Source organism: Balaenoptera acutorostrata, chromosome 18, assembly GCF_949987535.1.
Source record: "Balaenoptera acutorostrata chromosome 18, mBalAcu1.1, whole genome shotgun sequence".
In the NCBI taxonomy this organism is placed as follows: domain Eukaryota; kingdom Metazoa; phylum Chordata; class Mammalia; order Artiodactyla; family Balaenopteridae; genus Balaenoptera; species Balaenoptera acutorostrata.
Genome location: NC_080081.1, coordinates 73,196,744 through 73,212,894, shown reverse-complemented (window position 1 = coordinate 73,212,894; position 16,151 = coordinate 73,196,744). Strand labels below are relative to the sequence as shown.

Below are 16,151 nucleotides of genomic sequence, written 5' to 3'. Positions count from 1 at the left end.
CCTATACTAATAACCTCGCTTTAACTTGATCACCTCTGTAAAGACCCAATTCCAAATAAGGTCACGTTGTGAGGTACTGGGGGTGAGGACTTCAACACATGAAGTTTGGGGGACACAATGCAGCCCCTAACAGGTAGACACACCTGTAGGATTATGTGTGAATTGTTAAAAGGCTTCTTGCAAACATTGGATTTTCAGTGACTAGGGAAGTGAGTGTTCTTTCCCACATTAACATTTGCTTACTTTCTGACAGATGCAGGAGCAAACACAGTTTGCTACCACAGACTTGGTCTAGTACAGCGAGCTTATTTACTTGCTAACTTCTAGGAAGGAAGTTGCAGAGATCAGTTTAAAAAGGGAGATTTTGTTATTAGAATTACATATAAATTGATTTTTTCCCCTAAGAGTTTATTGCCTGAAGGCTTGCCTTGTTGTTGTTTTTTTTTTGACTTGTTTTCAAGTTTATTTCAGTCGTTGTTAAAAAAAATACCTGAAAACTTTTTGTTATTGTTGTTCTAGATTTAAAAGGAATTGCATTTGTCATCCAGAGTCAAAGTAATTCTTTTCATGCAAAGAAAGCAGAACAGTTAAAACAAAGCATCTTAAAGCAAGCTGCAGATCTTACACAGGTATGTGGAGATGACTTGGAGTGTCAGATAATTACTTATTTCTGGATTCATGTATGTTTTCCAAAGCTCTTGGTCCATAGATGATCAATTTTATTGAGATAAAATACCACTTTTTCATTTTGCTGGCTTAATATGGACTATAGTGTTTAAAATGCTCTAGTTAATTTCTAATGCTCAAAGCATTGTATTCTAAATTATTATATATATATTTTAAGAGAATTATATAAATGTATAGGACTATCATGGTTTCATCATAAAGTATGATAGAAAAAAGTGGAAGAAATAACTTTTTAAAGGCAGAGCTTAAAATAGCAAAGATAATTAATGTTCAAAATTTTGGTAACAAGTTCTAAGGCAATTTTTATGTTGAAATAACACTTTCATTAACCTTAGTGCGGTGCTTCTTCTGTGAGTTTCTTAATCCGTTTTTTAATTGGATCTTATTAATTGAACTTTTGATTTATAATGTAATATCCAAGACGGATTATGGAGAGAAAGATTGACACGTCCAGGTACACTTTAATGACGTTTAAAATAGGCGTGAACCGAGTTTAAATCTGTTCTGAATGATGCTGGAGGTTTGGGGCAAAGGAAGATCTACCTTCTTGTGCTGCCATATAGGAGCTTTCTTCTTTCGCCAAGCAAAGAAATTCCCCCCAGCCCGCTCCACTATATGGCTGTGGCCTTCAAGACAGAAGTGCTGTCTGGAGGTAAAAGCCATCAAGAGCTCTCTGACAAGAGACGTGTGTGTTTGACAGACAGCTTCTTTCTGTTGGTGGGAGCTGGGAAATAAAGGGTTGGAAATATCAAGGGAAAAATGAACAACTGTAATGGTATCCAAGGTTAAGGCACTGCTGACAGAAAGGCTTACTGTGCTTAATCTTTAAATGCTTTACGTATGAAATTCATCCCCCCTCCCCACGTCCCCGCAAGGACAGACCCTTGGCTCCTCTACTTGGAGCATCATACCTTCTCAAGGGAGAGGAAAGTGTTGCAGCCTCTAGACAGGTGGTTGGGTTTTTTTTGTTTTTTTTGGGGGGGTACTTGGAGATAGGAGCAGCTTGATGAGTTTAAAGTTCCCCTTTGTCTGGAAACCCAACTTTGGAGATTTTCTTCTACTAAACCTTTTCAGATTCCATCAGAGAGGAAGTCCTGCAGCAACCCTGACAGGCTGGGATTCCTCCGTGGGCTCTGGTAGAGGCCTCTGCGGGGGTCGGGGAGCAGGGGCCCGCATAGTCCCTCAGTGGGGTCCAGGTGAGCATCCATGGACTTTAGCTCAGTTGGGCCTTGGCTGTTACCCCAAACTGTGAATCAGTGATGATGTCAGGACAGAGTTGTGTATCGTTTGAATTCATATATGAATTAAGGGCACATATATCTCTGTACCTTGTTCCCAGAAATACCTTCCCTTTTGTAGAGGCAGATTCATGTGTGTTTTATTTATTTATTTTTAAAATAAATTTATTTATTTTTTGGTTGCGTTGGGTCTTTGTTGCTGTGCGCAGGCTTTCTCTAGTTGTGGCGAGCGGGGGCTACTCTTCGTTGCGGTGCGTGGGCTTCTCATTGCGGTGGCTTCTCTTGTTGCGGAGCACAGGCTCCAGGTGCATGGACTTAAGTAGTTGTGGCACAAGGGCTCAGTAGTTGTGGCTCACGGGCTCTAGAGCGCAGGCTCAGTAGTTGTGGCTCACGGGCCTAGTTGCTCCGCGGCATGTGGGATCTTCCCAGACCAGGGCTCGAACCCGTGTCCCCTGCATTGGCAGGTGGATTCTCAACCACTGCGCCACCAGGGAAGCCCTCACATGTGTTTCAGATTATTTATCTTCCCCATTTAATTCATACTGACAGACCTTGCTGTTAATGTGGGTGACTGCATACTTTGCCAGCCAAGGCCAGTTGATTGAGTATACCCCCAGTACTTCCTCTACTATTTGTCAGCTCCTTTTTTGTTGTTTTTTAATTGTGTGGTTTTTTTTTTTTGGCCTTTTTTGTGCAAATGGGTGCACATTACTGGCTGCCTACCTGCCTTTCCCCCTTCCCTCTTCTGGAAGAGTAGCTTCCAGGGACCCAGGGGCAGGACAGTGCTCCCAGGACTTGGTTCACAGTGGGGAAAAGGCATGGGGTGCCTTTTGGTGGGAAGCAATATAGATTATAAAATGTTCCTCCTTCTTTTCTGCCCTGTAGGCGGAAGGTGCTGCTAGCGGCTGGGAATGCCTGCTTCTTCGGGAGGCCTGGGGCTCTTTAGAGGATCGGGCCTGGGATGCAGGACCACTGGGTACTTAAAACTGGCAGTAGACTCTGGGGAGGATGGTTACAGGGTCCCATGTAAGCTGCGCTTGGTCGTCATATTTAGTGGTGGAGGCCAGGTGGCTGCAGCTGATAGGGTGTGGATCCAGTGGAACCTTGGGAACCTCCTTAGCTTTTGCCAAGACGGTCTCACCAGAGCTTGTAAACTAGAGACCCCGCCTCTGATCCCAGCTTCATTTCCCACCACTCATCCCCTTGCATTGTTTTGCTAATAGTTTCGAACTCCTCGTGGTTCCTGGGGTCACTTGTGATGCCAAGCCTCTGTTCCCTTGCACAGGATGACCTTCATTTTGACAAGCTCCTGGGTCCCAGTGAAGCCTTTCTGTGCAGCGTCTTGACCTGCAGGGACAAATCACTTCCTCCTTGGTTCCACTTTTATTGTATACTTTTCACTTTGTACTATTTTTATTTGTTACATCTCTGTCTCTTTTATAAATTTCGAGAGCAGAGAGTGTGTCTTACTAGTTTTTGATGCCTCAGAACCAAGCACAGAGCTTTCCATGTACTGAACCTGGTCCTCAGTGAATGTTCATTAAACTGAGTCCCTGAAATTCATTATCTAATTTTTCCTTACTCTCTTTTCTGTTGTAATAGAAGTTTCCTTTTATTTCTCTTATAGTATGGTCACTTTTTTTTTTTAATTGAAGTATAGTTAATTTACAATGTTATGTTAGTTTCAGGTATACAGCAAAGTGATTCAGTTTTATATGTGTGTGTGTGTGTGTGTATATATATATATATATATATATATATATATATATACTCTTTTTCAGATTCTTTTCCATTTTAGCTTATTATACAAAAATAGGTCTTTGTTGTTTATCTATTTTATATATACTAGTGTGTATATGTTAATCCCAAACTCCTGATTTATCCCTCCCTTCTCCTTTCTGCTTTGGTAATCATAAGTTTGTTTTCTCTGTCTGTGAATCTGTTTCTGTTTTGTAAATAAGTTTGTGTGTATCATTTTTTTTACATTCCACATACAAGTGGTAGCATATGATATTTGTCTTTCTCTGTTTGACTTCACTTAGTATGATAAATTCTAGGTCCATCCATGTCGCTGCAAATGCCAATATTTCATTCTTTTGAGTAGTATTCCATTATATATATGTACCACGTCTTCTAATCCATTCATCTGTTGATGGACACTTAGGTTGCATCTATATCTTGGCTATTGTAAATAGTGCTGCTATGAACACTTGTCTACACACACACAAACACACACATAGCCTGTATGAAATCACAGGTTCTTTGAAGGCAGATTCTGTGGCTTGTTCTGTTTTTGATTCCTCCATAGCACCTTCAGCATAGTGGGTATTTAACATGGGACAGTTGAAATGAATCCAGAATAAATTGAACAAATGCAAACTAAACATTATTTTAAGTAAATTATTTTATCTATTAAAAATTTTTTTGTTAATTTTTAAATTGATAAGGGCCAACCCCTCTCATATTAAATATAACTACTATTTTACTTCTCCCAGGGAAGCCACAGAGTTTAGGGAGAAGAGTAGACTAAAACACTGAGCATGAGTTGATGCTTGGAAAGTATGATCTCATGATTAAGTGAATGACAGTATGGGAAAGCAGCAGAAAGCTCACTGACTGCTCTCACACAGACAGTATAGCAATGACTAAGGGGAAGCAGGGCAGGCTCTGTCTCCCATCACAGAAGCGAAAATGGCTCATACTCCTTTCTTGGCTTCCCCTGTATCCGGGGAGCAGAAAACCATCAGGCACGCTTGCCCCCGAGTCTGTACTGGGACTGGGAATGGTCCAGGAGTAATGCTCTCTGGGATGTGGCTGTGATAAATGCGGGTTCTCGGGCCTGAAATGACGGGGGTGCTAGTGGCCATGACAGGTGACCAGTGCTGGTGGGGTTGGTGGCAGAAGCCAAGCTGCACTGGCTGTGACAGAACTCCTATCACCCCCCCCACCCCACCTCCCCGGCTGGCTTCTGCATTAGGACTGGGAGTGTTGATCCATTCACACAGTGTAAGTTTCTCCTCCAAATTCTAATTTTGAAACATTTCCAATTAGGAGGAAATTGAAAGAATACATCAAGAACCATGTATCTTTCTTCAGAGTCAACAATGTTTCAACATTTTCCATCTTTGTGTGCACAAACCCTCTCTCCACACACATAAACCAATTTGTTGAACCATCTGAACCTAAGTTGCCCACATCATGACCCTTCACATCTAAATACTTCAGCACGTGTCCCCTAAGAGGAAGCACATTCTCTAAGTCCATGATTCCCTTGTCACTCTTAAGAAAATTAAAAACAATTCTTTAATATCATCTAATAGCTGCCCCTTATTGAAGATTCTACAATTCCTAAAAATACTTTATGTCTTTCCGTTTCTTTAGTATTACAAGAGTCACTCCCTTTTCCAGCCATTTTCTGTATGTGATGCATTTGAAAAATACTTTGTTTCAGATTCTTTTAAGAAGTTCCTTTTCTGCTCAAACCAGCCCCAGTCTCTTCCTGTTACACATCTGGTCTGGTCCACACAACTCTCCTTCCTGAAGGAGCACACCCACGTGCAAAGGAAGGTGACTTTCCCACGTGCTCAGAAAAGAGTAGTGATTCCGAGAATGGGCTATGAAGTCAGAAGGTCTGGGTTGGAATTGAGCCCCGTCACTAGCTGGGTCAGGGCAAATTACTTAACCACCGTGAGGGTCAGCTTCCCAAACTATTATTACTAATTACTGCCCAAATTATTACGTGAAAACACGTAATAGTAATAATAGTCTCTACTGAGTAGAGTTGTTGGGAGGATTAAGTGAGTTCATGAGTGTAAAGGGCTTAGAATCATTGTCTGGATACACTGGAAATGCCGTGCAAAGGCTCTCTTTAAAGATGCAACCTCTTCCTGGTAAGTTCTCCCAATTCCTCCCTCTGTAGCTCATTAGTTTCCTAAGAAAATAGCCCCTGATGGAAGACATTACAGGCATACTTCATTTTATCGTGCTTCACAGATACTGCATTTTTTTTTTTTTTTTACAAATTGAAGGTTTGCGGCAACCTTGCATGGAGCAAGTCTACCGGCATCAATTTTCCAACAGCATTTGTTCACTTCCTGTCTCTGTGTCACATGTTGGTAATTCTTGGAATATTTCAAACTTTTTTTTATTATTATTGTATTTCTTATGGTGATCTGTGATCAATGATTTTTTGATGTTACTATTGTAATTGATTTGGCATTTTTTTTTAGCAATACAGTATTTTTAAAATTAAAAAAACAAAAAAACAATGACTAAGGAAGGTGGTGATTGACTTCCCCCGCAAACAGGCCATCTTGGGGGAGGCAGGGGGAGGCAGCTCTGGCTTGGTTTCCTTCTGTCTCGTTACTTTGCCGTAAGCTGAGGAGCCTGGTCTTCATCTACGTTGTTGAAGCAGGCTCACCACCCTCACGGCTGCATGCTGCTGTGTGGAGGACAGGCAGCTTCCTTTTAAGGATATAGCCTTGAAGTTGTACACACACAATATTAGCAACTGTGTTTTCATGGATGCATGATTCTCAGCTCTCAAAACTTAGAAAACAGTTCTATTTCTCTAAAGCGTTGAACTTTTCTAGCAGTTTATTCTGTGCTTCTGTTTAGTTTCAGTATGCTTCTACTTAATTTGTATTGTCCTTTGCATTTACAGTTTGCCATTTAGACCACCTGTTTAGCTGGTGACTTAGATTGCCACTAGGTGGCAATATTGGTTTTCATTTAAAGACACCTAATTAAGCAGTATCATCAAGCAAACACCTCTCCCACAGCATCTAATCTCCGTGATAATAAATGGAGTCTAGACTAAAGCAATTGGAAACCTCCCTTTAATTATCAGATAGTCTGTTTTTCTTACTCTGAAATTCTTTCCTAGCATGGAAGCCAGCTATGAGTACTGAAGTAGTTATGACAGAACTTCGTTTTAGCACTTGGATTTAATTTGCTCACAAGATCCAGGGTGTACTGTTACGACTTAGGTAATTTCGTATTTGGGTTAACAAGTCTTTTGGTAGTTGAAATGGCTGGAAAGATTTTACAGTCTGCAACTGTACATGATGCTGGTTCCTTTTTTTCTCCTTGTAGAGTTCTTTATGTTACGTGTGTGATTTAAAGTTGAATTTATTCCATGAATAGCATCTTGGAGATCCACAGATTGTCGAAAGCTCACACCAGGTCTGTAGACAATACCGGGGGCCATGATGAGCTACCCTGACCTAGAACTACATGAAAACAGAGAAAGAAGATTAACTGCAGAGAATTAAGTGCTGAGATGCACAAACTATAGGGCAGCAAAGTCACTTGGAGAGGCAGGTAATGGCTCCCTAGTTGCAGCATGACTGGAACTTGTCTTAAGAAACTGACATATTCTTGAAAAAGAATTGACAGCCTCGTCATCAGCTGGGGAAGACGAGGACGGCCAAATCCGGGGCAGAGTTGTCAGGGCATCCCCAACGCTGTGGCAGGAGCGGGCTGGCTCCTATGAGGGGTCAGCCCCATTCTTTGCCAGGTACGCGCTGTGCCTCTAATGGGACAGGATGTCACCTGCGACCTGAATCATGAAGTCTTCAGGTTGCAGTTTTGGTTTTCTCCATCGATATGCCCACCACGAGCATTCACCACAGTTGCTTAGTGAGGGAGGAATCAGCCATAAGTTTTATCATCTGAATATTGATCTGATAGTCCAAAATATCTCTTCCACACCACCAGATGTCTAGAACTGCTGTTTATTACTCCTGTCGGGTTGTACTTGACTACGAAATCTGCCAAAAATTAAGGTGCAAAAATTTAATGGTTTCTGCACTTAGGCATCTGCTTCTAGCTGTTCTCTTTTGCTTTGGCAAGTCATTGCCTACGCCTGTTTTGCCTCAAGGTGCTAAAATGTGGTCTTATTGAAAACACAAATGTTTTTCATTCTTCACATGTGAGTATAGAAACAGGAGCCTAAGCGAACTTTCTGTCTGAAACATAACACTGTACTCGGAGCTGTTACCAGAGTGGTGAAGCTGTTTCCCTTGTTTTCTGAAACGATCTGGGTCATTGTGAGTTGTCACTCCCATTTTCAGGTTTGATGCTTATAATGCAGTTTATAATGGTTTTGAAGTCTATAATGATATAATTCTTCTAGTCAGGAAGCTAGCAGACTTTACCAAGTGCTTCCTATGTACAGAGAACCATTCTGGATTGCTGTGGAGCAGAGGTAGAGAGGAATTAGAAAAGATACTCTAGTTCTTTGAATTACTTATAAGATAGATGGTAACGATCTCATAATAGAAATGACTGTATCGTTAAGTAGAAATTAGAAATCCAAAATAAGCCTATTAAAATGTCTATTCAACAAATATTAATTGCACATCTGTAGCTAATTAGGTACTTTTGAACGTAACAGGACATCTCTAGACAGTCTGTGGGGCCCTTGAGAAAGACGATGGTCATGAAGCTGTTTAGGAAGTAGAGCAATATGTAAACAGCACATGAAGGAAGACTTTTATCAGATCAGATAGGAGAGACAGGAAATCAGCTGGAGGAATGTTGGTTTGGAACAGGGAACCGGATCTGGAAGACGAAGACATGAATCATCAGGAAGGTTTGCTTTTGGGATGCTAGAGGACCTAGGATTTGTTCAGGGGGGTGAGTAAAGCATGTTTTAGCAGGAATAGTGATCCTTTTAGATCAAAATGGATGGAAAGTAGAGCTGGTAATATGGTTGACCAGTACAGGGTTCCTAAATGTACATCTACAGATAGGAGAATGCAGATTTGGAAGAAGTGCTACCTTTTTTCCGGAGTGTTTTCTCCCTGCATTACAGATGGAAGAAGGGTAATGTGAACTTAAAAAGATTGACTATTCAAAGAGGTGCATGAACAAAAGCCAGGTGGAGGTAAGGCTAACAGAAACCCATAAGGAGAGTTTGTGTGACAATCTCTGAATTAATCAGGCACTTGAGCGTGTTTTGTTTTAAACACCTATTATGTGCATGGCATCTGTATGTCAATTGCGATTTGACTTCTGCTTTTTGAACTTGAAAAAAATTCCTTCTTGGGTGAATGTCCGTGTGAAAATTCTTTTTTTTTTTTTTTTTTGTTACATGAAATGGGCACAGACAGCTCAGTCTCTGGCGAAGACTCTGTTGGAGAAGCTTGGGTTTATGTTGTGATGGAGAGGCTGTCAAATGAGAGTTTTTTTCCCCGTCTGGGACCTGGGATCCGGTAACCAAGGCTGATCCTAGATTGACATAATTTTTACTGCACCTTCAGAAATGTATCAACACTAGCTTAAAATTATAGAAACCATTAATGTTCGCCAAAGGAATTTCAAAATAAGATTAAATTGGAAGCAATAAAGGAGAGAGGAGAAAGCATCATTTTGTTTTTTAAAACTAGGTTCTAGTGACATAAAGACTCATGCACATTTTGAAGACTCTGAAGTATGACCTTAGCACAAGGCACAGGTCATGTATGGTTGGGGAATCACTTTGAATGGGAGACAGGGAATAAGTTCCTGTAGGAGTGACTACTCAGAGAGAGGGGACAGGCTGAAGTTAGAATGAAGGCAGGACCTGAGGGAGGGGCAGAACCACGGATAAGTTATGGATCCTTTTTTTTTTTTTTTTAACATCTTTATTGGAGTATAATTGCTTTACAATGGTGTGTTAGTTTCTGCTGTATAACAAAGTGAATCAGCTATACGTATACATATATCCCCATATCTCCTCCCTCTTGCGTCTCCCTCCCACCCTCCCTATCCCACCCCTCTAGGTGGTCACAAAGCACCGAGCTGATCTCCCTGTGCTATGCGGCTGCTTCCCACTAGCTATCTATTTTACATTTGGTTGTGTATATATGTCTGCGCTTCTCTCACTTCATCCCAGCTTACCCTTCCCCCTTCCCGTGTCCTCAAGTCCATTCTCTACGTCTACGTATGGACCCATTTTTAAGGCATCCTCCAAATACAGAAAAGAAAATTCAGAGGTGGGTTAGGCTTATAAGGTTTTCTTTTTGGGGAGGAGGGTGTGGTGCCCCTGTAAATTTCATTTTATGGCGATACTGGATTACATTTTCTGTTTTAGGCCAAAAGGGGCCAGACTAGCTGCCTAGAAACCTTCATACTCTGCCTTCCCACAGCTAAATAGCTTCTGAAGAGAACAGACACTTCCAATTTTGTTGCCTTCTTTTGTGGTATGAACTTTATTTAAAAGCTGGCAGAATCACAACCTTACAGATAAATGATTCTTTCTGCTTATTCACAGAAAGTTTTGGAAATCACTGTTTTCTCAAGAAGAGTTAGGTCTTGGCTCATTAGTTTAAAAAACCTCATTTCCATGCGATAAGCCAGGAAAGCTGGGAGCAAAGCCTTTCATAGATTAGCATGAAGAAGCTTGAGAAAATGGCCTTGTGTTTCCTAGTTTCAGACTTTTTTTTATTGGCAAGGAGACAACGTGAGGTGCTTCATTAAAACGTTAGCCGTGACAGTCGAGTCGCTTTCACAAAACTTTCCTTTTTAGGGGAGAGCAATTGGATGCTTAATTACTTAGTGAAAGTTTGTTTTTTGTTGTAATCGGTAGGTGTTAAGTAATCACATTAAGTTGTTTATTAAAGTGGAGTTCTTACTACGTTGCTGTTGAGTAAGAATTTATGCATCCATTTACCAAATCTTTGTGGAATATTTGCTTAGGCAAGGGCCTGGGCAAGATGCTCCAGGAGAAAACAGAGCAGTGAGACCGAGTGCACTTCCTCAGCTGTAATGAATTCTTCACACCATGTGAACGTGGGTCTCTGTTTGGCGCCCAGCATTTGGACACCTTCCCTTACTGGAGATTTCTACCTGGTGTGAATCTAGTGGGAGTGGGCTTGGCCCACTCAGGACATCAGAGGCCAGACTCGGGGTCTCCCTAGCTCATGGAGGGTGGCCAGCTGGCTGTTGCCATGCAGGATTCTGAGTCTGGAGCTAGGGACCCATACAAGTGGTTTATTTATTTATTTACTCACTTTATGTATTTATACTTGGTTGTATGGGGTCTTAGTTGCGGTAGGTGGGCTCCTTAGCTGTGGCTTGCCAGCTCCTTTGTTGTGGCATGCAAACTCTTAGTTGCGGCATGCATGTGGGATCTTAGTTCCGTGACCAGGGATCGAACCCGGGCCCCCTGCATGGGGAGCGCGGAGTCTTAACCACTGTGCCACCGGGGAAGTCCCAAGTGGTCGCTTTAGCTCTCACTCTCCTGGTGGTGACATCGGTGCCCAGGGGACCAAGTGAGGCGGCCGTGCATGCGTGCACGTGTTGGAGGAGGCCAGTGCTCTGGGGCGGGTGATGCCCTGCAGGGCGACCCTCTCCCGGTGAGTCACGGTGGAGGGGGGCCCTGCCTGTGCCACCCCCTGGGAGGCTCGTGCTGGGGGCGGGGCCCTGCACGTCACTTCCTGCAGCCGCACGAGCACCCACCGTGAGAACCCAGGCCAGGCCGCAGCCCGCCCGCCCTGCCGGGAAAGGTCGGCGGAGGCTTTGTCATGACATTTGAACTGAGCCTTGAAGAAACAGGAAGAGTTTGCCGGGGCGACTGTGAGGGCCCCCACTGATGGAGACAGTAAATCTTGGGTCTCGCAGGACGTTGGCAAAGGGGTCAGCTACTCTGTGAGCTACTACCATGAGTTCACGTTTGGGGAGGTGGGCTTGGAGGCACTCGTGAGACACCTAATACGCGGCGCCAGGGCCTGCAGTAGAGACCCCGGAGGAGGGTTGGAAGCCGTAGCAGTGACCACAGCTGACGTTCACCGAGCGCTCACCGTCACCTTTACTTTCCCTCGCGCTCATGTCAGTACGCTGTGCTGCCTTCAGGCGTCAGCTCATCTAAGTCTATGAAGTGGTTTCTGTCATTCTCCCCATTTGCAGAGAGGAAACGGGCTTAGAGGGATTGAGCGACTTGCCCAGGCTCACATCACTAACGAGCAGTGCGGCCAGGCCTGCGTCTCAGTTCTGATCTGCCTGCTGACACACAGGTGGGGCCTTAATCACGGGGCCAGGCGGCAGATCGCCGCGGCTGCTGTGTGCAAATAATTCCACGCCAGTTCGTAAACAGTGGTCTGTGCCCTGTCTCACCTTACCCGGCTTTTTTTTTTTTTTTTTTTTTTTTAATACCATTTATCCTTGGCATTATATTCTAGATATATTTGCTTATTGCCTGTATCCTTCATTAGAACTTGAGATCCAAGAGGTCGGATCCAAGACTCTGCCCGGTCTCTTCACAGCTGTTTACTATGTTCCTAGAACAGCGCCTGGCACATAGTAGTTGCTCAACAAATATTGTACAATCATAATAATATTAATAACCATCACATGCAAGCTTGTGCCAAGTGCTTGGCGTGTATTAACTCACTTGATCCCCAGGACTGTTGTGACCCCCATGTTAGAGATGAGATAACAGACCACAGGCAGGTCTGGGAACTTGATCGAGGCTGCAGGGCTCAGAAGAGCTGCAGCGAGCACTTTGGCTCCAGAAATCAGGTCCCTACGTGCTAAGCTTTATTGCCTTTCATGAACGAGTGAATGATTAGTTAAAACAGAGTTATGTGAGCTATAAAAATGTACATAGTAATGCATTTCAAAGTAAATATTTAATAAAAAGAAATTATATCAATGATGAGGGGATATTTTTCTCTTGTTAGAAAATGACAGGTTTCTGGGGAGAAAATATATTTTAACATAGGCTCAGATTCCTGGAATGTTTGTTATTATGGCATCACTGTAATCTCCTGGTCCACATGTGAATCCTGGGTTTTTAAAGGCTAGTAAATGTGTCTGATACATGTTCCAAACAGGATATTATATCCTCATAAGATAAACCTACTTCTTATGGAAGAAATAACAATAAACAGATGTTAATTTTTGTTATGATTTATTTGTTGGTCTAAAAGCTCAGTTCAGTGCCTAAGAACTATGTAATAGTTGGAATTTGGAAATACAGTTGAACTGGAATCAGTCTTAAAAGCAGGATTCAGTCCTTTAGAACTTTTGCCTAATACTGAACAAATATCTTGGGTTTTGCCCTCTGATTTAGTACTTGGTCTGAATAATGAGACCGAATTAGACCATAAACTTACGTACTTAAGGTATGGACAAGTAACAAATATTGGGAAATAGTCTGTTGACAAGGGAAGAGGCCAGCATCATGGAGTTAAATTAGTTGAACTTTCTCCAGACAGAGGCAGAAAGACTAAAGTGGTTCAAAACCAAATTTGCCTAATAAAGTTATTTATGACATTTACAATATTAATCTGCCTTGATCCATGTTGGCTTTTTCATTCATACTATTTCTAGATATAAATTTTTAATGATTTCTGCCTCCATATCAAGAATAATGGGTTTTCTCCATTCTCAAAGCATTTTTAGAATGCTCAGCTATGAAATCAAAACCCTTTCCCAAATGAAGATGATGAATATGTATGAGAACCAGGTAATGAAGTACCGTGTTGGTTTTGAATTTGTTGGTTCTCAATAATTATTAATGGCATTAAATATGAATATGCCTTGATAAAAAATGTTCAAAGGAAGTACTGCCTGAAGGTCCAGTAGGCTTTCTGACTTCAAAATGCTTATTAGGATAGCAGTAGATGCCGGTGATGGAAATAAAGGTAGATTTTGGTTCAACAAGACAAATAGTGTTAACGTAAGATGTTTAAATTACTGTGATCAACTTTTTCTTTTTTTTTTTTCCTTTTCTGTCATTTCCCCATATTTGATTATTTGTATTTTTAGTCCCTTTATGCTTGCCTCTGTTATGGTGTTATCTCATTTTTGATAGAATTTTACCTTCAACTTTTAGGTTTGAAATAGTTTCATGGTTTGGTGAATAGGCATCATTTAGATTGCTGACAGGCATGACTGCCTTTGTTATAGCTTTTAGCTTTTATTCCAAAGGGCTCTGTTGATAGAACATTTTCTTACTTTTTCCTTGATTTTTCGTTTGAAAACTCTTCCTTATTAATCCCTGCAATTACATACTAAAAAACTCTCTTTTCATCTAAAAATGCTGTCTGGTGATGATGTGGCATCTTTAAGGAGGTTTAAGTCTTGTGGATGGAACAGACAGTAGCTATAAAGAACATAAATTATTACAATCCCGAGTGGTAAGAACTGATATAAGATCATTCGATGGAAAATTTTATTGTGACCTTTTAAATTATTTTATCTTAGAGGTGCCAAAACATATGAGTATGTGTGTATCTAAGTCTGGGTCTGTGTGTGCATTCACACACAGAATATATACACACAGACACACAAACATACATGCATATATATATATGCACACATATATATAAAACAAGAATAAAAGCTCTTGGTCCTTTTCGAGGATTAGTAGACAAAAGTTTATAAGTAGAATGGCTTTGGCTTAATCAAGAGTTAATCAAGACCAGGTTTCTGAGTATCAGGGGAGGACCTATTTTATATTTTTGAGACAAAGGTATTCACACATACTTGGAGATAGTTATCAACATAGCATACTAGTTTTTGAAATGTTTCTATTTGGAGATACAGGGGTACAGAAAACTTGATTGCCATTTTTGTGTTCACCAACTGAAGCAAATACAAAATCCAGGCATGGGATTTAGTAAACAGAAAGTAATGGAGATAGGAAAGATTGTAACCCACTAGTAATCCAGAGAGTTTATTTTAGTCTAGAATATAACTCCTCCTTTGCGCTGACTAAACCTTTGCCTGCTGCAAATTGTCATGACAGAAGGTATTTGTAGGCCTGCCTCTGCACCTCTGCCAGGAAAGTGCCCTCACAGCCTTTCTGCAGAGGTTACCTGTCTGGGTGTAATACTTGTTGACATCACTTGTATAGTTCCTAAAACTCGGAAGGGTGGTTCTTGTTTGGTGACCACATTTTCGTATTTATTTTTGCTCAAAACAATTTTTTATTTAAAATATATTTTAAAGCATATATGTAATAATTTCATCCTTCTGACCCAAATATTTTCATTTTTCTGGCTCCTTTCCAGTCTCTATTCATCTGTGATTTTGTTTTACATGGTTGGAATTATGTGTTTTAACATTTGACAGAAAGACATTCCCATTGTCATAATGTCTTCATTATTATAATTTAAGTTGCTATATAATAGCTCATTTGCAACTTATTTTCTTGTAAGACTTCTTTTAGTGTTTGCTGTGTTTCTTTTCTAGCTAGTTCATATTAGCGTGCTCCCATAATTATTTGAAAGTTTTATGCAAATATTAATGTTACTAGTTTTCTTCACACATGATTTTTGCTCTTATATAATCCTCATGAATATGTATGTGTGTGATATATATGTATGTGTATATATGTATATATGCCATATGTATGTACAAGCATATAGCTATATATGCATGTATATGTATAGACATGTATATATATATATGGCATATATATGTATGTGTATACAGCATATAGCTAATATATGTGTATATATATACACATATACACATAGCAGTTTTTGAAAAGACAATGAAAATTACTTCATTATTCAGAATCAACAGTAGGAAAGCCCAGATTACATTGGGGAGCTGCTAATTCAACCTTTAGGAGTTTGCTTTTTCTCTCTGATGTTCCATATTGTTAGTGTGATTTAACCTGTGATTACTGTTTTAAAAGTTTCATATTTGTACACGGCAGTTAAAAAAATACTGCATGTGATGAAGAAGTGAGGCTTATTTGATATTCCCGAAGATTTATATTGGAAACCATTCTTTTCTTCTTAAATAATAAACTTATGTGAACTTAAAGAAAGGTATGGCATCTACTTTAGTGTGGTAATATTTCATATAGTTAAGCATGTATTCTTAAAGTCTTTTGTAACAATTACCGGGCTGTAGGCACTACAAAATACAGAATATCCTACAGTTTGTTGGGGGGTGTCCAAGCATATTAGGTGTCTGGGTTTTGACTTGTCTCAACTTGAAATAGATTAAATAGTGCTTAACTTCAAAGCTCACATTTATAGCTTTAAAGATATGACTCTCTCTCTCTCTCTCTCTAGTAGAGCAGGTATGTATATGTAACCGTAGTTGTGTCTATTTCTGGATCTTAGTTCCTCCTAAGTTTATAAATTTTGATATTCCATCATTACGCTATTGCTGTTGTTGCCTGAATACTTGAGGATTCTATTTCTAGTGTTTAGACCCAAAGCTCTTCATTTTGATGGTGTTTTAGTGTTTTTAGGGCACTCTAAAATTTTTTCTTCACTT

At 40.7% G+C, this 16,151-nt stretch overlaps 1 protein-coding gene across 1 annotated transcript in view; it reads left to right on the top strand.

Moving 5' to 3' along the window:
* The window catches only part of B3GLCT (beta 3-glucosyltransferase), a 106,748-nt gene that overhangs the window by 33,177 nt on the left and 57,420 nt on the right, over positions 1-16,151 (top strand). Inside the window, exons 4-5 of the mRNA XM_057532715.1 lie at positions 520-629; positions 1,762-1,823. Of these exons, the coding sequence (XP_057388698.1) occupies positions 520-629; positions 1,762-1,823 (172 nt within the window). The remainder of the gene's footprint in view (positions 1-519; positions 630-1,761; positions 1,824-16,151) is intronic.